General features: G+C 43.5%; 1 protein-coding gene across 4 annotated transcripts in view; it reads left to right on the top strand.

The window, feature by feature from the left end:
• The window catches only part of LOC137377542 (cytokine receptor common subunit gamma-like), a 51,459-nt gene that overhangs the window by 6,372 nt on the left and 20,376 nt on the right, over nucleotides 1-24,711 (top strand). For all 4 annotated transcript variants that reach the window (XR_010976436.1, XM_068047247.1, XM_068047249.1 and 1 more), the window contains exon 3: nucleotides 10,368-10,549. Coding sequence is in view for 3 of the 4 variants with exons in the window: in XM_068047247.1 (XP_067903348.1) it covers nucleotides 10,368-10,549 (182 nt within the window). In the remaining variant the exon portion in view is untranslated. The remainder of the gene's footprint in view (nucleotides 1-10,367; nucleotides 10,550-24,711) is intronic.

The raw sequence follows: 24,711 nt of genomic DNA, 5'->3' as shown, positions 1-24,711 counted from the left end.
GATCAGGTTAAAGAATCAATATCACACTGGGTGGGGGCAAAGGGGCATTAGGCAGGAACAATTCACGATTCCTGAAAGACTTCTCAGCTGTGTCATTCTGGGGAAATGCTGGAGTCAACCCAGGAACTTCCCAATGTGAGGAAGGGTGGGTCTTGAGGCTCAGTTGGTAACACTCCTAGCTCTGCATTTGAGCGCTGCTCCAGGACTCAATAATCACAGAAAAAACATCTATGATGTGGCCTATCATGTTGTTAATCAGCTTGTGAATCCTTCAAATACTCCACACTATTCTCCATGGGATAGAGTGTGAAGATACAAAAACAAGTTATTCTAGGATGCTCTTGTCTGCTTCCAAGTGGCCACTTATAGAGTAGCAATGGTGACTCCTTGGAACAGATCACATGATGACCTTCTTAGTCTGAATATTTAGAGCTTCTGAGAAATAAAGTGTGGGAAAAGAAATATAATAAAGCGGGTAAATAATAAATTGGTATCAGCAGATCTGATCAGAAACCCACATCCATCATCATGTCTGCCTTTGTTTATAAATAAATCATGACACTATAGCCTAGAAAGTACTGCTGGTGATACTACCAGATTTATTGCATCTGTACGACATTATGTTATATCTGCTATTTTAGAAGAGGTGTTAACCATTTCAAACAAATGAGTTAAAACCTCATTAAAATAGAGGACAGAGGAATGTCACACAAACATGTTAAGGATTCGTTTGGCAATAACTTCTGGTTTGTACTTTGATGACATTGCACTTTTAATACAAGTCTGTTGTCAACTGAATGGTGAGAGACTGAGAGATGAACTGATAATGAGCTTTAAAATTATGAAGGAGTTTGATAGCGTGGACATAGAGAAGATGTTTCCATTTATGGGCAAGTCCAAACTATAAATATAAGATAGTCACTAATGAATCTAATAAGAAATTCAAGAGAGTGACTAGAGACGGATTTAAGGGAAGCTAGATAAGTACACGAGGGAGGAAGGAAGGGAAAAATATGCTGAGAGAGTTAGATGAAGTAAGGTGAGAAGAGGCTCCTGTATAGTATAAACATTGGCATAAACCAGTTGGGCAGAATTGCCTGTTTCTGTGCTGTGAAATTCTATGTAATGTTAACGTGCTGGTACAATGTGAAGAACAGTATAGTTGAGGAATGGAACTCTTTTCATTATTGTCAAGCATCAGGCACTCTCAGATTAGGTATAGCATACATTGGACCTCCGGAGACCAGCTATGAGGCAGGAGGATCCATACAATTTTTTTTATTTTTTATTTCCAAAAATATTCATAAAAATCTGTAAAAAATACATTACCAGTTTCAAACAGCACTAAGTCAAAAAATACAAACAGTGCAAAGGTGATCAGTTTCCTTCAATACAATCATGAGTTGCCTCACAACCCTTCCATTTCATTTGTCATGCCATACACATTTTTACATTTTACAGCAAACGAAAATTTTCCCGATACAGTTCGAGGGGTTTTCCATGGATCCAGCCCCTCAGTTCAGCTTGATGGGGGGACCTTACACAGTGGTCTTTCCCCATTGAGCCTTTGCTGCGGCTGCCCCAAGCTTTAGTGCGTCCCTCAGCACGTACTCCTGGACCTTGGAATGTGCCAGTCTGCAACATTCGGTCGTGGACAACTCTTTGCGCTGGAAGACCAGCAAGTTTCGGGCAGACCAAAGGGCGTCTTTTACCGAATTGATAGTCCTCCAGCAGCAGTTGATGTTTATCTCGGTGTGCGACCCTGGGAACAGCCCGTAGAGCACAGACTCTTGTGTTACAGAGCTGCTTGGGATGAACCTCGACAAAAACCACTGCATCTCTTTCCACACCTGCTTTGCAAAGACACATTCCAGGAGGAGGTGGGCAACCCTCTCTTCCCCACCACAGCCACCGCGAGGGCATTGTGCGGAGGGGGTGCAGGAAGGATCTGACGGGGAGGGCTCTTCTCACCACCAATCAAGCTACATCTTGGTGCTTGTTTGAAAGTTCTGGTAATGAGGCATTCCGCCAAATGACTTTGGCAGTCTGCTCGGTGAACCATCCGACAGGATCCACTGTCTCCTTTTCCCATAGGGCCTTGAGGACATTCCATGCAGACCACTGCCTGATGGATCGGTGGTCAAAGGTGTTTTTCCGCAGAAACTGTTCCATGAAGGATAGGTGGTATGGCACGGTCCAACTGGATGGAGCGTTCCACGGCAAAGTAACCAGGCCCATCCTTCGCAACACCGGGGACAGATAGAACCTCAGACAATTGTGACTGGAGGCGGGGGTGTGGAGGGGTGGGGGTGGGGGTGTGAGGGGTGTTGGCAAAGGACCCGTTGTCTTTCCGCTGCACCACAATTTAGTTGGGGGTTGCATTGGCCGAAGATGGCCTTCCCAACCAGAGGCCAATTGAAGCCCTTTAGAGGCCTATAATCTGCCACTTAAGGGCCTCTTGCCCCTGCTGCTGGAATTAAGCCAGCGACAGGCAAGAAAAAAAATTACCTCCTGAACCCGCCTCTCCCAGCACTCATCACTCATCCTCCCTCCTCCCATTGCTGGGGCCTGCCTGACTGGCCTCGACAAACCAGTTTTACTTACCTTGGGCCCAGGTCTCCAGCGATGGGCCTGGTTCCAGGGCCTTCTGCAGTGCCGCCAGCGGCCACTGCTCCCGGTGGCGCTGCCGATACCACTGGGCGACCACCCTGCGTGGTGGACACCCCACCCGCTGCTGGCTTAATTCCAGCGGTGGGGGCAAGAGGCCCTTAAGTGGTTGATTATAGGCCTCTTAAGGGGCTCAGTTGGCCTCTGGTTGGCAAGGCTGTCTTCAGCCTATGCCGTCCCCTACTAAATTCTGCCTTCTGATTGGCCGGCAGCTCTGGAAGGCGGGATCCCAGTCTTTAAAGGGACAGGGCTGACAGGCTGTTAAGTGCCTAGATGCCGTTAAATAGACCCGGGGGCTCCCAATGGCCCAGGCAAGATTCCCACTGCCTTTTCAGCGTGGCGCTGGGAGCCTTGCTGGCTCCACTAAATTCAGTCCAATAGGTGCAGAATAAAGCTCCTTCCACATTACCCTTCCATATATTCCAAGGGCAGCTAAAGTGTAAATTCGTTGCAGAGTAAAGCTCCCTCTACTCTAACCGAACAATATGCCCTCAATGCAGTTTAAGAACCAAACCAGCATGATGTCACAGTAGTGAGCATTCTCTGTTGCTCAATATTACTCAAACTCAACTGAGCTGGAATTTCCCTGCTGCTACTTTCCACAATCGTATCTTGGGCTATTCGTCATTCTGCCGGTTTAGTTTGATTCATAACACTTTCTGTTGGCACTTTGGGCTAATCTGTCCAAGTGCAAATTAGGTAATTCTTATTTCAAAAATTCTAAAACAGACAGGGGGTAATGAACTTTTTAAAAATTAAAATCCCCTTTGTTTTTGAAAAGGTCTCAAATCTGAATCCATTATATTGCCTGTAAAGACATCTTTTTGACATTGCTGTGTTACACATTCACAGTCTGGTTGAATTATACATTCAAAGGATTTTAAGAGTTATGAGTTATATTGTAACCAGAGCAGTAATGTTTCAGCCGAGTGATGTGACCATTTAATTTATAATGGTTAGTCACTTGGATTGTTTACTTTGGAAAATAGTAGAAAAAACCTTGCTAAATATACATTTATGCATTTGGAAAACAACTTTGTCTAATAAAATATTAACTGTGTTGTCTGCCACAAAATGGAGCCTGCACTTTTTAAATTGAGGGCATAGATAGAATGCTTACCTGCAATATTTTTCAGCCTTTCAGCATTTTCAAGGAACTTTAGAAATCATTGGTTTAATATAGCAGTCCTGTAGCAGTCCATTAAATGTCCCATGTGTTTGAAGTTATGATTGGAAAATGCCCTGTCAACATTAGGGACAATATAGGCCAATAAAATTGAACAGTTTTAAAAGAACTAAAAGTAGTGACACGAGTTAATAAAGCCATTAAAAAAAGAGCAAACCAAGCACAGGGGTTCATTTCTAAAGAGATAGAATTGAAAAGTGGGGAAGTCATGTTAAACTTGTGTAGGACTTGGTCAGACCAGACTTACAGCACCGTGCACAGTTCTGGTCCCCATATTATAAAAAGGATAGCGAGGCCTTGGAGAAAGGACACAAATATTGACAAGGATGATATCAGAACTAAGATGTAACTATCCTGGATGAAAGTCCTTTATTAAGACTGAGTATGTTGTTGGTGAAATTGGGCACTTATTGCAATGGTTTCCCACAGCTTGTCTTAGAAACCTGTCAAACTACACTGGAATATTGGAAGTAATGCTGTTTCTGTTCAAGTACTATGCTGCTATGTGCCGGCACTGAGTGGAGACCAGCAGCCTCAAACAAGACATTGAGAGAAAATCAGAGGGGAAACATCACTGGGTCACTGTCATTTTGCTTCCTTGTGGATTACTGGAAAGTAGAGGCTTGGGCATCATCAGCCAAACCTCTCAGCCAAGCAGACTAGGTAGAGCATAGAAGGATCTTATATTATTAAAATTATAAATGACAAAATATGAATTCCTGATATACAGCCACTTCAAATATATAGTTTGCAAACTGAAGTTTGTTGTGGGAGCACCTTAACAGAACCACCATAAGAGCTGTAAGTGAAGGTAACTGGAGGAAGTGATGTCTCACCACATATGACCATGGAGTTGTGGGTGTAGCCTGACAGAATGAGATGTATTTAGATCTGGCTCATGCTGTAACTGTATATATATGTTCCAGTTAAGTATAATAAAAACCCACATTTTCTTTGATATTACTTGGAGTCCTGTGAATTTTACAATAGTTCACGCATCAAAGGGACAAGTACTATCACATGGTGACAATGTTTGGAACATATTTTCTCTGAAGACCACCAAATATTAATTACATTGTGGCAACGTGAGATTTTGTTTTCTGAAGAATACACCAAGTGAGAGCAAAGAACAACAGGCTGTCCACCTGGAGTGGCTGAAGATCGAGCAGGAGAACAATTAGCAGGAGACCACACAACACAGCAGTGAGCTAGGCTACAGACTGGACCCCCGGAGGTGTTGAAACTCTGTGAATATAGCAGGCAATTTGCCAGGAGATCAGAATTTTCAAATAATCTGGCAGTGGGTCAGAAAATATGAAAAACGGTATTTGAAGCCATTACTGTTTTAGTTTTCCCAGTTTTGTTTTTGCTCTGTGGGCGGCGCCTAAGCCAAAAAGAGAGGGAAGAACTCGACAGCGCCACTGGAGGTCCACAGCACAATGAGAAAGCCTTATTGTGGCAGCTACCTGCAGGGGAAAAAAAAATCTCTGTTTTAAAAAAAATGTCGTCTCACTCTTAAAGGGGCAGGCCTGCAAAAATGAATCTGTCTAAACAAGAAAAAAAGATCATAAGAACTAGGAGCAGGAGTAGGCCGTCCGGCCCCTCGAGCCTGCTCCGCCATTCAATAAGATCATGGCTGATCTTTTCGTGGACTCAGATCCACTTACTCGCGCTCCCACCGTATCCCTTAATTCCTTTATTGTTCAAAAAGATATCTACCTTAGCTTTAAAGACGTTTACTGAAGAAGCGTCAACTACTTCACTGGGCAAGGAATTCCATAGATTAACAACCCTCTGGGTGAAGAAGTTCCTTCTTAATTCAGTCCTAAATCTGCTCCCTCTAATCTTGAGGCTATGCCCTCTTGTCCTAGCTTCACCTGCCAGTGGAAACATCCTCTCTACTTGTATCTTATCTATTCCCTTCATGATTTTATATGTTTCTATAAGATCCCCCCTCATTCTTCTGAATTCCAATGAATATAATCCCAATCTACTCAGTCTCTCCTCATAAGCCAACCCCCTCAACTCCGGAATCAACCTAGTGAACCTCCTCTGCACCCTCTCCAGTGCTAGTATATCCTTTCTCAAATAAGGAGACCAAAACTGCACACAGTACTCCAGGTGCGGCCTGACAAGTACCTTATACAGCTGCAACATAACCTCTCTGCTTTTAAACTCAATCCCTTTAGCAATGAAGGACAAAATTCCATTTGCCTTCCTAATTACTTGCTGTACCTGCAGACCAACCTTCTGCGATTCATGCACAAGGATACCTAGGTCCCTCTGCATAACAGCATGCTGCAACTTTTTACCATTCAAGTAATAATCCTTTTTACTGTTACTCCTACCGAAATGAATGACTTCACATTTATTAACATTGTATTCCATCTGCCAGACCTTTGCCCACTCACTCAATGTATCTATGTTCCTCTGCAAAGTTTCACAATCATCTGCACACTTTGCTCTGCCACTCATCTTAGTGTCATCTGCAAACTTTGACACCCTACACGTGGTCCCCAACTCCAAATCATCTATATAAATTGTAAATAATTGCGGTCCCAACACCGATCCCTGAGGCACACCACTAGTGACTGATTGCCAACCAGAATAGCACTCATTTATCCCCACTCTCTGCTTCCTGTTCGTCAACCAATCCTCTATCCATGCTAATACTTTACCCCTAACGCCATGCATCCTTATCTTATGCAGCAGCCTCTTGTGTGGCACCTTGTCGAAGGCCTTTTGGAAATCTAGGTACACCACATCCACTGGGTCCCCATTGTCCACCTTGCTCGTAATGTCATCATAGAATTCCAAAAGATTTGTCAAGCATGACCTGCCCTTCATGAACCCATGCTGCGTCTGCCCAACGGGACAATTTCTATCGAGATGCCCTGCTATTTCTTCCTTGATAATAGACTCAAGCATCTTCCCCACTACAGAGGTTAAGCTAATCGGTCTATAATTCCCCATCTTTTGTCTACCTCCCTTTTTAAACAGTGGCGTCACATCTGCTGTTTTCCAATCAACTGGGACTACCCCAGAGTCCAGCGAATTTTGGAAAATTACTGTCAGTGCACCTGCTATTTCTCCCGCCATCTCTTTTAGTACCCTGGGATGCATTCCATCAGGGCCAGGAGACTTATCAATCCTTAGCTCCATTAGCTTGCCCAACACTACCTCTTCCGTAATAATGATTGTTCCCAGGTCCTCACCTACGTTTGTCTCTTTGTCAGTTACTGGCATGTTATTAATGTCCTCCACTGAGAAGACCGATACAAAATACCTGTTCAATGCCTCGGCCATTTCATCATATCCCATAACTAAATTCCCCTTCTCATCCTCTAAAGGACCAATGTTTACTTTAGCCACTCTTTTTCGTTTTATATATTTATAGAAACTTTTGCTATCTGTCTTTATATTCTGTGCTAGTTTTTTCTCATGTTCCATCTTACTTTTCTTTATAGCTCTTTTTGTAGCTTTCTGTTGACCTTTAAAGTTTTCCCAATCTTCTAGTTTCATGCTGCTTTTGGCCACTTTGTATGCCTTCTTTTTCAATTTGATAGCCTCCCTTATTTCCTTAGACACCCATGGCAGATTACCCCTTTTCTTCCAGTCCTTCCTTTTCACTGGAATATACTTTTGCTGAACACTTTGAAAAATTGCTTTGAAAGTCCTCCACTGCTCGTCAACTGTCCCAGTTGCCTGTGAAAAGCAAAACTTGCAAAAGGTCGTATATTTATAAAAAAGCAGCATCATTAATACAATGGCTTTCAGATATGCAGTTATAGATTGGCAGGCATTGGTCATGGCATCTGAATTTAAACAGTTTCGACAGCGAATGGAACTGTGTTTCCTGGATCAAGATGTGAGCAAACCAGAGAAATAAGACTGGGCAATGAGGGCCGACAATGGATCAATACATCAGGATTGTCAACTGAGGATCAGAAGGATCCTAGCAAGCTATGGATATTCCTGGAGCAGCAACTCAAGATTAAGGTTAATTTCCGAGTACATAGGCTTGAGTTTATGACCTACTGGCAAAGGCAAGATGAGCCCATTGACCAGTTTACTGTAAGGTGCCGAGAGGTAGCTCAAGAATACAACTTTGCTGATATCGAATTGTCGGAATGGATTATAGAGTTAGTAATCGCATCGACTCCACTATAGACCTTTCAAAAAGACCTGCTAGAAAAAAGAAAGGGCACACCATTGCTGCAACACTCAATGATGGAAAGAAATTTGAAGCCATCATGGCTGGACACCAACAGTTACAACTGTTAGGGGCAGCTATGACAATTAGTATGGTAGCCAAGGCGAGGAGGTCTGCTAAACCTTGTCGTAAATGTGGCCTGACTCATCCAATTCACAGTTGCCCGGCATACCAGGACCAGTGCAAAGCTTGTGGCATGCGAGGATATTGGACAAGGCAGTGCAGAAGTCAAAGCTCAGATACTGCGCACAGGAATGGTGGCAGATTACATCATAGAGAACATCTGCAAGACAGGATGGCAAATGCAACAAAAGATATGCCAACACAACAAAAGCCCAAGCAGGTACATCAGGTCAGCAGAGAGACAGATTTTCAGAAGGACACAGATGAAGAGGGCACCCATGTGAACAGCGAACAAGCATTTCACATAGCCAATTTGGATCAACATGTCAATGTTATTACGCAATCTGAGGCATTTGCTATGATTGGGTTTATATGTCCACAGAAGCGTGGCAAGCATAAGCTCAGAGTAAAAATTGACACTGGGGTAAGTGCACATATTCTGCCCATCCATATACTGAAGGACATGTACTTAAAAAAATTATAATTTATGGTACAACCCACCACAGCTAGGCTGACTGCCTACAATGATTCTCCAATCAAGTGCATTGAAATGATAACCTTGCAGTGCAGCTATTGGAGCTCCAAATGGCTACCAAAAGTGTTTTACATTGTAGACACAACTGGACCAGCTGTTGCAGGACTTCCTGTATTAGAAGATCTACAAATTATCACAATACATGAAGTCAGTAACGCATCAAAGATGTTAGAAAGTACCCAGGTTGAGTGTATCGGCTCGGTCCATGTAAAGACACAAAGGCTGGTAGTCTTGACACGAAGAGGTGATATGACTGGGAGTCTTTCCTCGGGCTTCAGTTCATTGCAGCAAGTACCCAGAGGCCAAAGTGATTGCTGCTGATTGGTGATATTGCCAGTCATAATTTTTCTATGCTTTCCAAACAAGGGAAGATGAAGGCATCATACAAAAGGCAAGCAGGACCAGAATTAGCTCGATTGTGAGTAGGACAGCAGGTCAGAGTCCTCAACCATGCATCAGGAACTTGGTGTCCTGCAGAGGTTGTGAGGATATGCAACCAGCCCAGATAGTACGATGTCCAGACGCCCAATGGTTTGATTCTCAGATGGAACTAAAGTCAACTAAGAAAGCTATATGACAACACTACATGTGACAATCCTGTGGCATCGCAGACACGTTCAAAGACAAAGTCTGAAGATAAACGTACAGAAACTATGAGCACAGAGGAAGAACATGCTAACCAGAGTTCTGAGTCATCAGAATCTCAGAAGAGTCATCAAGACAAGCTCAGCTCTGGGAAAGGGTTTATGATAACAAGATCGGGCCGAAAGAAGCAAACCTCCTTTATGTTTTAGAAAGTGTTAAGCTTACTCACTTATAAATAACGTTTTGTTTAAGTCATGTATGATTAGTTCGAACCACAAAATCATTGTATATTGTACATACGTTTCTATCTTTGGAAAAAAGGTGGATGTTGTGGGAGCTCCTTAATAGAACTACCTTAAGAGCTGTAAGTGAAGGTCACCAGAGGAAGTGATGTGGCATCACACATGACCAGGGAGTTGTGGGGGTTGTAGTGAGATGTGTTTAGAGTGGCTCATGGAGTAACTGATTTTTTATATATGTTCTAGTTAAGAATAATAAAAATCCACATTTGCTTTGGATATTATTTGTGAATCTTACAATACCAACGGAACAAGCAATATTACAAAGTTGTTTCATCTGAGACACCATATGCAAAGTTATGTAATTACTTTGAAACTTAGCGTAAAGCAAAGAATCACAAAGGATTCATCTGTCACATGGGATGTCTGCTCTCTCAAGTGGATGTAAAAGATCCCATGGTACTATTTTGAAGAAGTAGTAGGTTAGTTCTCCCCGATGTCCTGGCCAATATTTATCACTCAACCCGTATCACAAATAGAAAAGCAGATTATCTGGTTTGTGGGAGCTTGCAGGGCACAAATTGGCTGCCACATTTCCTACATTACAACAGTGACTACACTTCAAAAATACTTCATTGACTGTAAAGCACTTTCCTGAGGTTGTGAAAGGTGTGATGTAAATCCAAGTCTTTCTTTCTTTAAATAATTCTTGAGCATGCGATGATTTTCAAAAATACTCAATTTTCTAACTGATTTTGAATTTCCAGCTTATAAACAAGTACTAAAAATGAAATAGTAACCATTTCTCATCCTTCACAGGTATTTGTCACAGCCAGCAAAGGAATGTAGGAACTACATCCAGCAGGATGGCTATAACATTGGTTGCAATTTCTCAAAAAATGAGATTGTACAATTTCAAGAATTTAACATTTACAGAAATGGATCCAATGACTCAGGAAACGTGCCAACGCCTATTAAAACATTCCAGCTGCAGAACCAAGGTAGAGAAACTAGTAAATAATTCACAAGATAGAGCCAGTGATGCCAGTGTGCATTGTAGGATGAGTGTGCATCAAACAATTTGACCCTGGTAATGATGTTCTCATGGGGGGAGGGGATGGAAGAGGAAGTGGGAACTGGTGTTTGGGGAATCTATTGGTTAATTGGAGTTAGATTTGCAATGTCCCTTTTATTGATATTGCTGCCTCTTCAAAAAGGACCCTCTACATTGTTGACTAGAGCTCTTATTAGAGTTACAAATCACACCCTATGTTACTGTGACAAAGGTAATCCCTTCTCGTCCTTCTTGACTTGTGCAGCCTTTGACACAGCTAACCATACTATCCTCCTGCAATATCTCGCTACCATAATCCAGCTGGGTGCAGCTGCACTCAAATGGTTCCATTCTTACCTATCCAGTTGTAGCTAGAGAATTACCGGCAATGGATTCTCTTCCCGCTCCTGCACTGTTACCTCAAGAACCCGTGTCCACCCCATTATTTCACATCTACATGTTGCCCCTCATTGACATCATCCAAAAACACAGTATTAATTCCCACACATACACTGACATCACCCAGTTCTATCTCACCACCATCTCTCTTGACCCCTGAACTGCCTCTAAATTGTCAGACTGCTTGTCTGAAATCCAGTACTAGATGAGCAGTAATTTCCTCCAACTAAACATGGAGAGAAACAAAGCCATTGTCTTCAGTCCATACCACAAACTCCATTCCCTAGCCACTGACTCCATCTCTCTCCCTGGCAACTGTCTGTAGCTGATCTAGACTGTTCACAACCTTGATGTTGTATTGACCCCCAATGTTAATCACTCCACTATTGCTGCCCATGCTTTCAGCTGTCAAGAGCCGCTGCTCTAGAATTCCCTTCCTACCATCTCCTCCTTTCTCTCTCTCTTTCCTCCTTTAAGACCTGCCTCTTTGAGCAAGGTTTTGGTCATTTGCTGTTACAGTGGCGCAGTGGTTAGCACCGCAGCCTCACAGCTCCAGCGACCCGGGTTCAATTTCGGGTACTGCCTGTGGGGAGTTTGCAAGTTCTCCCTGTGTCTGCGTGGGTTTCCTCTGGGTGCTCCGGTTCCCTCCCACATGCCAAAGACTTGCTGGTTGATAGGTTAATTGGCCATTATAAATTGCCCCTAGTATAGGTAGGTAGTAGGGGAATATAGGGATAGGTGGGGATGTGGTAGGAATATGGAATTAGTATAGGATTAGTATAAATGGGTGGTTGATGGTCAGCACAGACTCGGTGGGCTGAAGGGCCTGTTTCAGTGCTGTATCTCTAAACTAAACTAATCTCCTTAAATGGCTTGGAGTGAAATTTTGTTCAATAATGCTCCTGTGAAGCGCTTTGGAACATTTTACTACATTAAAGGTGCTATATAAATACAAGTTATTGTCCACTCACTCCCACCTGCATCAGCATGACTCACTGCGAGAGAAAAATCCATAATCTAATGAATTATGTCATTATCTGTTAAGATATTCTAGCTGCAAAATCATTGTAGGCGGACTTATAAATGAGACACAGGAAAAGAGTTGGTGATGCAAGTGTTCATTGCAGAGCAAATTCATCTCAACAAGTTTGGTCCTGATTCTTTAGGAGAGATTTCTCCTAAATCCAACCTCACATATACTTACACACAAGGTACACATACATTTTTGTTTATAATTCTTTCTGAACACAGTCTTTAACTCAGTATCCTTACTTCCACATTGAGCCTTTACGCTCAAACACATTCACATAACATACAGCTGATTAGTTTTCAGAAATCCAGTAAATGGTGCAGGGTTTCATTTTTGAAAATGTACTCATTGACAGTATGTGAGTGAACCTGGCAAGGCCAACATTTATTGTCTATCCTTAATTGCCTTTGAGAAGGTGGTGATGAGCCACATTCTGGAATTGCTGCAATCTGTGTGGTGTTAGGAAGGGAGTTCCAGAATTTTGATCCCACAACATTGAAGGACTGCAGATATATTTCCAAGTCAGGATGGTATGTGATTTGGAGAGGAACGTGCAGGTGGTAATATTCCTATGCACCTGCTGCCCTTGTCCTTCCAGGTGGTAGAAGATGCGGATTTGGAAGATGCTGTCGAAGAAGCCTTGTCGAGTTGTCTTGAAGATGGTAAACACTGCAGCCACGTTGCGCCAGTGGTGGAGGCATTGAATATTTAAAGTGGTGGATGGGGTGCCAATCAAACATGCTGCTTTCTCCTTGATGGTGTTGAGCTTCTTGAATATTGTTGGAACTGCATTCATCTCGGCAAATGAAGAGTATTCCATTACACCCCTGATCTGTACATCATAGATGGTGGAAAGACTTTGGGGAATCAGGAGGCGAGTCACTCGTGGCAGAATTCCCAGCCTCTGATCTGATCTTGTATCCATAGTTATAAGGTTGGTTCAGTTAAGATTCTCATCAATGGTAACCCCCAGATGTTGATGGTGGGGGATTCAGCGACGCTAATGCTGCTGAATGTCAAAGGGAGTGGCTAGACTCTCTCTTGTTGGAGATGGTCATTCCTTGGCACTTGTGTGGCACGAATGTTATTTGCCACTTATTAGCCCAAGCCTGAATGTTGTCCAGGTCTTGCTGCATGCGGGCAAGGACTGCTTTAGTATCTGCGAATAGTGCTGAATACTGTGAAATCATCAGCAAAAGTCCCCATTTCTGACCTTATGTTGAAGAGAAGGTCATTGATGAAGCAGCTGAAGATGTTTGGGCCTAAGACACTACCCTGAGAAACTCCTGCAGCAATGTCGTGGGGTTGAGATGATTGGTCTTCAACAATTACAACCATCTTCCTTTGTGCTAGCTATGACTCCAACCAGTGGAGAGCTTTCCCCCGATTCCCATTGACTTCAATTTTTTTGGCGCTCTTTGATGCCACACTCAGTAAAAGACTGTCTTGAAGTCAAAGGCAGTTACTCTCACCTCACCTCTCAAATTCTGTTCTTTTGTCCATTTTTGGACCAAGTCTGTAATGGAGCCCAATGATGCTGGCAGAACACAAACTTGCAATGGTGAACAAGTTGTTGGTGAGTAAATGGTACTTGATAGCACTGTTGACAACACCTTCCAGCACTTTGCTGATGATTGAATGTAGACTGATGGAGTGGTAATTGGCAAGAATGGATTTTGCCTGCTTTTTGTAGAGATAGCATAACTGGGGAGGGGAAGCATCTTCCCAGCAACTTGGATACATTACTCAGTTCCCTCATCAAATTCAGTGATATAGATTGCCTAGGCACTGATCCTTTCAGTACCTCACTAACGTACAGCCAGCCAACCTGAAAATGACTGTTTATTTCTATTTTGTTTTTTGTCCATTAACCAATCCTCAATCCATGCTAATATTTTACCCCCAGTCCCATGAGCCCTACTTTTGTGTGGCACCTTTGTGTGGCAAACCCTTGTGAGCAATGGTATCCACAGCCATGATGGCAGCAGTCTGAGCCTGCATGGCACCAAGAAGAGAACTCATGGCCTCAGTCTGAGCTTCCACTGCAGCACTCAGACATTGATGGCTTCTGCCTGTGCTGCAATAAAGCTGAGACATCGACCATCAGACGTTGTATCACAGCTGGGTCTACAAGTATTTTGTGCAGTTGGCTGGAAAGGATCGGGTCCAAGCTCTGCACAATGGCCTGTGCCAAGCTGAAGGCAGTGTCCCCCATGCTCCTTGACAGTGAGAACAGGTTCTCTGGCAGGTCTGCCAAAGCACCAAGAATTTTGGTGTGCATTCCAATCAGCCTTTTCCTGTACATCACCTCATCAAAGTCCTCATCTGAGTCCTCTGCAGCAGAACTCATCTGTGACCTCGCCCTTCAGGGAGTTGGCACATGTGCTAACCTTTGCCCACTTGTGCCTGGTGATTCACTGGGCTGGATTTAATGGGCCCCCTGGAGATGGGCTAGGAAGCTGGGGTGGGGGGGGGGGGGGCTTTGGAATTGTGACAGTGGGGCAATGAGGGCTCGTTGCCTTCCCATTGCACTGCAGTTAAGTCAGGGGCAGGATAGGCCGACGACGGCATTCCCACCCAGAGGCCAATTGAGGCTCGTAAGAGGCCTATTATCAGCCACATTAGGGACTCTTCTGGCGGGGGAGGGGGGGGGTGGGTGGTGGGGAGGGCCTTCGCCAGCGGGGAGGTCACCCAGTAATACAAGGTGGCATCCCTGCAGGTTTGGAATGGGCCCTCCTCCGTGGGCAATCTGTGGTCCGTAGCTGGCCCCCAGCATAAAACAACCCACCTCGCTGAATCCCGCTCCCCCTGCACTCAATAGCCACTCTCCCTCCCCGCATTGCTGGGGTCTGCCAGACTGGCCTCAACAACGCTGCCTCACTTACCTGAGATCTGGGTCTCCAGTGCTGGGCCTGGTGCCAAGGCCTCCTGCAGTACCAGCAGTGGCCACTGTTCCTGGTGACAGTGCTGATACTACTGAGCTGCCAGCCCTCTGATTAGCTGACAGCTCTAGGAGGCAGGATCTTGTCTTTAAAGAAACGGGGATCCCGGCACCGGGCTGTTAATTGCCCTGGCGCCGTGAAATAGAGCCGCCAGGCTCTGAATGACTGAGGCAGGATTCCCACTACCTTTTTGGCCTGGCCCCGGGATCCTCACCAACTCCACTAAATTCAGCCCACTATGTGCAGACCCTGTCTCTATACTACCCTCTAAGGTACGCACACTGCCAGTATCTCTGCTGGTGGCTGTGATTCTCAGGTAAAGTGATTGGTCTTCTTCCTCAGACCTTCTTCAAGTCTTCATCCTCAGGCATCACTGACTGGCCAGGCGGCAGTTCTTGGACATCTGAAAGCAGAAATGCAAAATGGAAGGGTTGGGTGAGGGTAAGGGGAATGGCTGGAAAATAAGTTGTGCACGATTAGTCCATTTGCAGTTTGTACTTCATATGATTGCAGGAGGAGGGTGAAGTGGGTTTTGTGAAGGTTCTTACGGCAGGAACATACCATTATCCTGGATGGCTTCAGCGACGCTGGTTGCCACGGACTCAGTGATGGCTGGGCCAATAAATGCCAAGCACCATCTCCTGTGAGACATGCAGAAGTGCCTGTGCCCCACCAGTTCTTTGCTGCTGCTTCCTGTTATGTGCCTGCAAGAGAGAGGGAAGAGTGTCAGTGAGTCAATGCGCTGAGTGATGTGCCAGTCATGAATGAATAGCTGGAAGTATATGGAAGCTGCAAGATGTGAATATAAGGTTTGTAGCAGTGCTAAGTGTGTGAGGATGAGATGGAATATGTGAGTGTTAGGGATGAGCCCATCTTGCTAGAGATAGCTAATGGGCAAGTGATGGGATGTGATGCACTGAGTAGTATGTGAGGTTGGTGATGCAGTTGGTAGGAGATTGCATTTAATGATGCATTCATTGATTTTGACCACTCGTGTGAGGTCATTGAACTTTTCCGGCGCTGTATTCAGATCAACAGGGTAAGATTCCTGGCAGTGACCTCCATGGCTAGCTGCTTCCACTGTTTTCATAATGTATGTCTGGAGTGCCTCCTGGCCCCCTGTGGAAAGATAACCTCTCTCCTCCTTTCTACCCCCTGCACTAAGGCCACCAATGGTGCATGTGCGAACCTGAAAGCCTACTCTTTAGCCTGCTGCTCCATTGCTCCAGTTTCAACCTACTCAGAGACTCTTTCCCAGCTACTTCCAGCACGTGCTGCAGCCAGAATGCAGCTCCCCTTTAAAAGATGCAGGCTGGCTTTAAAAAGTGCAGGCTACCCTCGCACAAACCTGGGCCCTTTGCTGAATGTGCACCCACTCAGCAGTGTGTTGAGTGCTGGGCTGCATGCCACAATCGTGGAGATAAGTAGACAGCACCAAGTTTGCTGTCTGCATCACTTCCATCACGGGTCTTATCGCATTTTTAGCCCAATGTGTAAAATCAAGCATCAGAGCATTAAGGGAAAAGAAAGATGAATATAATGTGGCAGTGAGAGCTTTAACCTTAAATATTAGCAGGTCCAATAAAGCAAATGAATGTTGCATCTTCAAGATTAGCAGGTACCGTGGAGCAGTGAGAGATTTATCTTAAAGATTAAAGGTGCAGTAGAGCAGTGAGTACTTTTCCCCTCACTTATTTGAATTAATGTTGCACTTAAAATAACTCAAAATCTCAATCGCACTAAAGCTGCTGTGTCATTTTAAAATGCTACACAGCCGGAAAATTGTGCATGTGGTAAAAGAACCCTCCAACATTAAATGAAGGTTATTTCTGTCGTGGAAATACTTTGTTCAAACATACATGAAACATAACGATGACAAAAGAGAAAATAATCTCAATTGGAAAAATTGTAAAATTGTAAAAAGAAGATGTTTATGCATTGGGTATGGGATGGAAAATTCCTCTCGCTAACAAGTCGGGCGTGGGGGTAATTACTATTCAGCAGTTACCTGGTGGAAAACAAAGCACCTCAGCAGCTTGTGTGTACATCAGAGTATTTATCCACCTCACCCCTTTCTTTGTCTCCAATTCCTCAGTGAATTTATTTCCCCTCAGTGGCATTATCCTCTATCTTGTGTTTTTCACTGTTTACCATGGTATTTCAAATCCCACTCAATTTCTCCCTCAATTTTGGATGCTTTGGGATGAATATCCTCGCAGGGAGATTTGGTCGTGCTGTTGGGGAGGGTTTAAACTAAATTGTCAGGGGAATTGTGAGAGGGAGCTCAGATTGGAGGGAAGCAAAACTGGTAACTTGTCAGGGGTGTAGGAACCAAGAGCAAGTATCAGAGAGGAATACCAAGGAGCACAGAATACCAGAGTACTAGAGTAGGGAATAGTAAGTTATTAGGTGGGATCAGAGTAAGGGAGAAAGTAATAAAGTCTGAATCAGGGTTAATGTGAATGCACAGTGTGTGGTTAATAAGACTGTTGAGGTACAGGCACAGATTGCCATGTGGAAATATGATGTTGTGGCTATAACAGAGACCTGGCTCAAAGAAGGGCAGGAGTGGGTGTTAAATGTTCCTGGATACAAGTTGTTCAGGAAAGATAGGAAAGGGAAGAAAGGAGGAGGGGTGGCAATATTAATTAAGGAGAGCATTACAGTGCTGGAGAAAAAGGATGTCTCAGAGGGGTCAAGGATAGAATAAATCTGGCGAGAGCTAAAGAATAAAAAAGGTGCGGTTACATTGCTTGGTGTTGTCTATAGGCCACCAGCTAGTGGGAAGGATGTGGAGGAACAAATTTGCAAGGAAATTACAGAAGCGTGCAAAAATGATAGGTTAGTTATAATGGGGGACTTTAATTATCCAAATGTAGACTGGGATAGTAGTAGTGTAAAGGGCAGTGAGGGGCAAAAGTTACTAGAGTGTGTTCAGGAAAATTTTCTACAACAGTACGTTGCTAGTCCAATGAGAAAGGAGGCACTGCTAGACCTGGTTCCTGGGAATGAGGTGGGCCAAGTGGATCGAGTATCAGTAGGAGAGCATTTAGGGGATAGTGATCATTGTATCATAAGGCTTAGGCTGACTATGGAAAAGGACAAAGAGCAATCCAGGGTAAGAATAATTAACTGGGGGAAGGTCAACTTCAATGGAGTAAGAATAGAGCTGGGGCAAATAAATTAGAGTCAGAAGTTGGCAGCGAAACGGATAGATGAAAAATGGGCTACATTCAAAAAAGAGATAGTTCGGGCACAGTCAAGGTATGTTCCCTCAAAGGGGAAAAGTAGGGCAAAGAAATCCAGAGCTCCCTGGATGACAAAAGAGGTAGAGATTAAGATAAAGAAGAAAAAATGTGCTCATGACAGATGCCAGGTAGAAAATTCTATTGAGAACCAGGCTGAATATAGAAGGTCCAGAGGGGAAGTGAAAAAGAAAATAAGAAAAGAAAAGAGAGCCTGAAAAGAGACTGGCAGCTAGCATTAAAGGAAATCCCAATGTTTTCTATAGGCATATAAATAGTAAAAAGGTGGTAAAAGGACGAGTGGGGCTGATTAGGGACCAGAAAGAGGATTTACACTTGGAGGCAGAGGGCATTGTTGAGGTATTAAATGAATACTTTGCATCTGTCTTTACCAAGGAAGAAGATGCAACGCAGGCAATGTTGAAAGAGGAGGTAAGTCAGACACCAGTGAGGTTTAAAATTGTTAAAGAGGAAGTATTAGATAGGCTGACTGTACTTAAAATGGATAAAACACCAGGACCAGATGAGATGCAGCCAAGGATACTGAGGGAAATTAGGGTGAAAATCGCAGAGGCACTGGCCATAATTTTTCAGTCTTCCTTAGACTTGGGGGTGGTGCCAGAGGACTGGAGAATTACAAACGTTACACCCTTATTCAAAAAAGGGTGTAAAGATAAGCCCAGCAACTACAGGCCAGTCAGTTTAATTTCAGTGGTGGGAAAACTTCTGGATAAAATAATTCGGGACAAAATTAATAGTCACATGGACAAATGTGAGTTAATTAAAGAAAGCCAACATGGATTTCTTAAGGGAAAATCATGTTTAACTAACTTGCTGGAGTTTTTTGTGGAGGCAACAGAGGTTCATGAGGACAATGCTGTTGATGTGGTTCATATGGACTTTCAAAAGGTGTTTGTACAGTGCCACACAACAGACTTGTGAGTAAATTGTAGCTCATGGAATAAAAGGGACGGTAGCAACATGGATAGGAGATTGGCTGAGTGACAGAGTAGTGGTTAATGAATATTTTTCAGGCTGGAGGAAGGCGTGTAGTGGAGTTCCCCAGAGATCAGTGTTGGGACCCTTGCTTTTCCTGATATATATGTTAATGACCCAGACCTCAGTGTACAGGGCACAATTTCAAAGTTTGCATTTGAAATGAAACTTGGAAGCATTGTGAACTGTGAGGAGGATAGTGTAGAACTTAGAAGGACATAGACAAGTTGGTGGAATGGGCAGACAAATGGCAGGTGAAGGTCAATGCAGAGAAATGTGAAGTGATTCATTTTGGTAGGAAGAACATGGAGAGACAATTTAAAATAAAGGGTACAATTCTAACGCGGGTGCAGGTGCAGAGGGACCTAGGTGTATATGTGCATAAGTCATTGAAGGTGGCAGGACAGGTTGAGAGAGCAATTAATAAAGCATACAGTATCCTGGGCTTTATTAATAGGGGTATAGTGTACAAGAGTAAGGAAGTTATGTTGAACGTGTATAAGATACTAGTTCAGCCTCAGCTGGAGTACTGCGTCCAGTTCTGGGTGCCGGACTTGAGGAAAGATGTGAGGGAAATGGCGGGAGTACAGAAAAGATTTACGAGAATGGTTCCAGGGATGAGGAATTTCAGTTATGAAGATAGATTGGAGAAGTTAGGACCGTTTTCCTTGGAGAAGAGAAGGCAGAGAGGTGATTTGATAGAGGTATTCAAAATCATGAGGGGTCAGGACAGGGTAGATAGAGAGAAATTGTTCCCACTCGTGAAAGGATCGAAAATGAGAGGGCACAGATTTAAAGAATTTGGTAAGAGAAGCAAAAGTGACATGAAGAAAAACTTTTTCACACAGCGAGTGGTTAAGGTCTAGAATGCACTGCCTGAGAACATGGTGGAGGCAGGTTCAACTGAAGCATTCAAAAGGGAATTAGACAGTAATACAAAAAAGAAGAATGTGCAGGGTTACGGGAGAAGGCGGGGGAATGTAACTGATGGAATTGCTCTTTCAGAGAGCCAGTATGGACATGATGGGCTGAATGGCCTCCTTCTGCACTGTGACAATTCTGTGATTCTGTGGTTCTTGTATAACATTACTTTCTCTACTTTTTTGCTGTATCAGAGCAGTATGGGGATTTGTTGCAGCTCTTTCCAAGCCCAAAGACCAGCTACTACAAAGATGCAACTTTCACCTTTAAAGATTAGTTTCTTCTGTATAAAGTTTGACAATGAACAAATAACAATTATTGGCACATAGGTTAATAGAAGTGAAGTGGAAATCCTAAAACATTGCTGATTTCAATATATTGAGGTAGATCTTGTCATGCATGGAAGGACCCATGATGAAATAAACAATGAAATGGAAGAATTATAATTAAATAAAGATCAACTGTTAAACAAAACCACAAGAACATGGCCACTTGTACCACAGTCAAAATGGAGTAGCAGTCATGTGATCCCTCCTGTACTGGAAATAAACAAACCTCATCTGAAATAACTCTGGGGAGAACCCATTTGAAACTGAAAAAGCACGATTGCATATATGACTCTTATCTACATGAATGAACGAACAAAGGAGACCGATCGACTCACAGCACAAACCAAAATTGAATAGGTGTGATATAGCACTATGTTAACAGAAGGGTCCACATTTAGACACAAATCGATAGCCATGGTCTCCACATCCTGATCCATTGTGTGGTCACAGAGGGGTGAGCCATGTGTCTCCTAACAGAGACGCTAATGTGATTAATTTTTATCTTAAAGAGGTAACCCTCTGGAGAGAGAGGGGAGATCAAGCCAACATCTTCAGAAACCAGTCCAGCCAGGGACTGTAAAAGAGATCCAGCCAAGCAAGGAAGAAGCCCTGCTGATAATTCTGTACTTCAACTTGCTGCAGCAGAGAACTTAAAGTGACACAACCTCCAGTCTGCAGTTTCAACCACCAGAAAATCTGCAACACCTCAACAAGTTCAAGACTACAAATACCCAGGCCTGCACCTTTAAAAGAGACTGTCCTCCTGAAAAGATTTAATAGATTTACCATAAACCACAAACACCTACCTCACTTTGAACTTTAAACTACTTACACCTTTTCTCTCTATCGATCTATTCTTGTGTATGTGTGTGTGTGTGAGTGAATGTGTGCGTGGGTGAGGTTGTGACCATTTCGGGAATTGTGTAGAAATAAGTAGTTTTTTTAACCCACGCGTAAACCTGACCTTTGTCTGTTTATTTGACCCTAAAAAAACACTCAGGGACTAACTCATCATTTTTAATTGCAGTCAGTTGGGAGGTGAATAGTGGGAGCCACCCACACCCCTTTCTACCTGTCTATAACAAATTGGGGACTGGAAGCCGAGATTTTTGAACAATCAAATTCAATGAGAGATTTGGAAACAGGAGGAAAATTGACCTCCAAAACAGTGGAAAATTGAACAAACAGGTTTTCTTGTATTATTCTTTTCTTTACAGTGTTAGAAACAAAAGACATGGCTACATTTAATGCTAAGAAGTTTGTAGAGCAGGGAGGCATATCCCATGATAAGTTAAATCAATTAAGTATGGAAGATTTAAAAGCCCTATTTCCCAGGTGGGAATCACATTCAAACAAAAAAACAAAGAAACCTGAAATCCTTAAGAATCTAGTTAACCATTTAAATCTTGCCCCGGCACCAGAAGAAACAGGCATGGAACCTGAAATGGATAAACTTACACTCGCTAAAATTCAATTGGAAAGGGACCTTGCTACATGAAAATTGTAATTACAAAAGGAAAAAGGGGAAAGAGAGTTTCAGCTTCAAAAGGAAAGAGAGGAAAGAGAGTTTCAGTTGAAAAGAGAAGAAAGAGAAGGGTGGCACGGTGGCACAGTGGTTAGCACCGCAGCCTCACAGCTCCAGCGACCCGGGTTCAATTCTGGGTACTGCCTGTGTGGAGTTTGCAAGTTCTCCCTGTGTCTGCGTGGGTTTTCTCCGGGTGCTCCAGTTTCCTCCCACAAGCCAAAAGACTTGCAGGTTGGTAGGTAAATTGGCCATTATAAATTGCCCCTAGTATAGGTAGGTGGTAGGGAAATATAGGGACAGGTGGGGATGTGGTAGGAATATGGGATTGGTGTAGGATTAGTATAAATGGGTGGTTGATGGTCGGCACAGACTTGGTGGGCCGAAGGGCCTGTTTCAGTGCTGTATCTCTAAACTCTAATCTAAACTCTAAAAATACACTTGCAGTGGAGAAAAGAGGAAAGAGAGGACGAGGCGAAGAAGGTTGTGTTAGAAAGGCTGCAACCATGAGGTGAGAACGCCACCAGCCACTCAAACCTTATCCTCAATTCAAAGCAAAACTTTGATGTACTGAGACACCCACAGTTAGTACCAAAATTTAATGAGGAAGAGGGCGAGTCCTATTTTAATCCTTTGAGAAAATAGCTAACAGGCTAAATTGGCCGAAAGAATATTGGGCCCTCCTGTTACAAAGCAAGTTGGTGGGTAGAGCTCGCACAGCTCAGTCCATGTTATCAGCAGAAAGCTCCTCGATTATCAACAGATTAAAACTGCAATATTAATTACATACAAGTTAGTTGCTGAAGCCTATCAGCAACAGTTTTGAAATGCTAAGACCATTCGAAACCTTTGTCGAATTTGAAAGAATTAAACAAATGGCTTTCGAATGCTGGATCCGATCTCTTAGAGCAAAGTGATTTTACTAAGAATTAAAAACTAGCATTCCCCTGAACATCAAGACACATATTGAAGAATAAAGAATTATAAGGGTAAGAGAAGCAGCTGTAATGGCAGACGATTATGAGTTTGCTCATATTTCTTTTTTCAGGGAAAACCCTTCCATAATAATTCCCAAAGGTCCGCTAAGGACAGAAATAATGTCCTTAATGATAAAAGATAGGGTGCTGGTGAAAAGGGAACCAAAAGTGAGAATGCAAGAAGCCCTCCACCAGTAAGGAAAGAAAGTGCAGAGGGCAGGAATGTCTTCCACAGGCCTGTGTGTTCCCATTGCAGTAAAATAAGGTATGTAAAAACTGAATGCTGGACATTAAAATGGAAACCCATAAATTTGGTAGGAGTTCACAGGGCGAGCCTAGAAAAGGATTCCCAAGTAGGCAACAAGGCAGACAAGCCTTTGACCTTAACCACGGTAATGGATCCCTCAAAGAATACCACCATAGATGTGGCAGAAATAAAAAAAAGATCCCTGAAGGTTATCAGGATTTTGTTTCAAAGGGAAAGGTGTCCCCATACCCCTCTCATGAGACAAGCAAATCCATTGTCCTGTTCCGAGATACAGGGGCCACTCAATCCTTAATGCTAGGTAAAAGCATGACCTTTCCACCAGACAGCTTGCTCAAGGCAAAGTTTCTGGTAAGAGGCATTACAGGCGGGTGACCTCATATCTGGACCAGTTACTGTAGGGATTGTTTATCGTCTGCCTGTGGCTGGAATAGATTTGCTGCTGGGCAATGATTTGGCTGGAGGTAAAGTAATAGCAGCTTCTGTGGTCTTAGTCCAACCAAGTGAGGCCAGGGAGACAGAACAAATACAGGAGTAAGTCCCTGAAATCTTCCCTACCTGTGTAGTAACAGGGTCCATGGCTAAGCAAACTCCAACAGAGCAGGCTGAGCCAGTAATTCAATCAGATGGCCCTGAGGTCTGGCTGGCTGATACATTTTTTTGGAGATTTAGGGGAAGCGTACAATTGGCCCTCCTTAATTGAAGCCCAGCAGACAGACCCTGATTTAAAAAAGTATAGTGCTGACAGCCTATTCTGAGGCAGAGGCAGACAAACTGTCTGAGCGCTACTATTTTAAAAATAAAATCCTGATGAGAAAATGGAGACCCCTACAGTGACCGATAGTAGTTCACCAAATTATAACTCCCCCCTAAATACCATCGGGAAATTTTGAGAATTGCCCATGAAATCTCTATGGCTGGGTCTGGGGGTATCAGAAAGATCCAGGAGCAGAGGAACCTAAGTGTATATGTGCATAAGTCATTGAAGGTGGCAGGACAGGTTGAGAGCGCAGTTCATAAAGCATACAGTATCCTGGGCTTTATTAATAAGGGCATAGAGTACAAGAGCAAGAAGTTATGTTGAACTTGTATAATAGGCAGTCTTAGTGATGGCATTGATATGTGATCAGAAGCTCATCTCAGGGTCAATATGACATCAAGGTTGCAAACAGTCTGGTTTAGCCTCAGACATTTACCAGGGAGAGGGATCGAGTCAATGGCTAGGGTACAGACTTTGTAGCAGGGACCAAAGACAATCAGTCTTCCCAATATTTAATTGGAGAAAATTACTGCACCACCAGTACTGGATGACGGACAAGCCATGTGATAATTTAAAGACAATGGGGGGGGGGGGGTCAAGAGGTGTGATGGTGAGGTAGAGATGAGTGTCATAGAATCATAGAATGGTTACAGGAGGCCATTCAGCCTGCCATGTCTGTGCCAGCTCTCTGCAAGTGCAACTCACCTAGTCCCACTCCCCCGC

The sequence above is a fragment of the Heterodontus francisci genome, chromosome 15, assembly GCF_036365525.1.
Source record: "Heterodontus francisci isolate sHetFra1 chromosome 15, sHetFra1.hap1, whole genome shotgun sequence".
NCBI classification, from domain to species: Eukaryota; Metazoa; Chordata; class Chondrichthyes; order Heterodontiformes; family Heterodontidae; genus Heterodontus; species Heterodontus francisci.
This window is presented reverse-complemented; position numbering and strand designations above follow the sequence as displayed.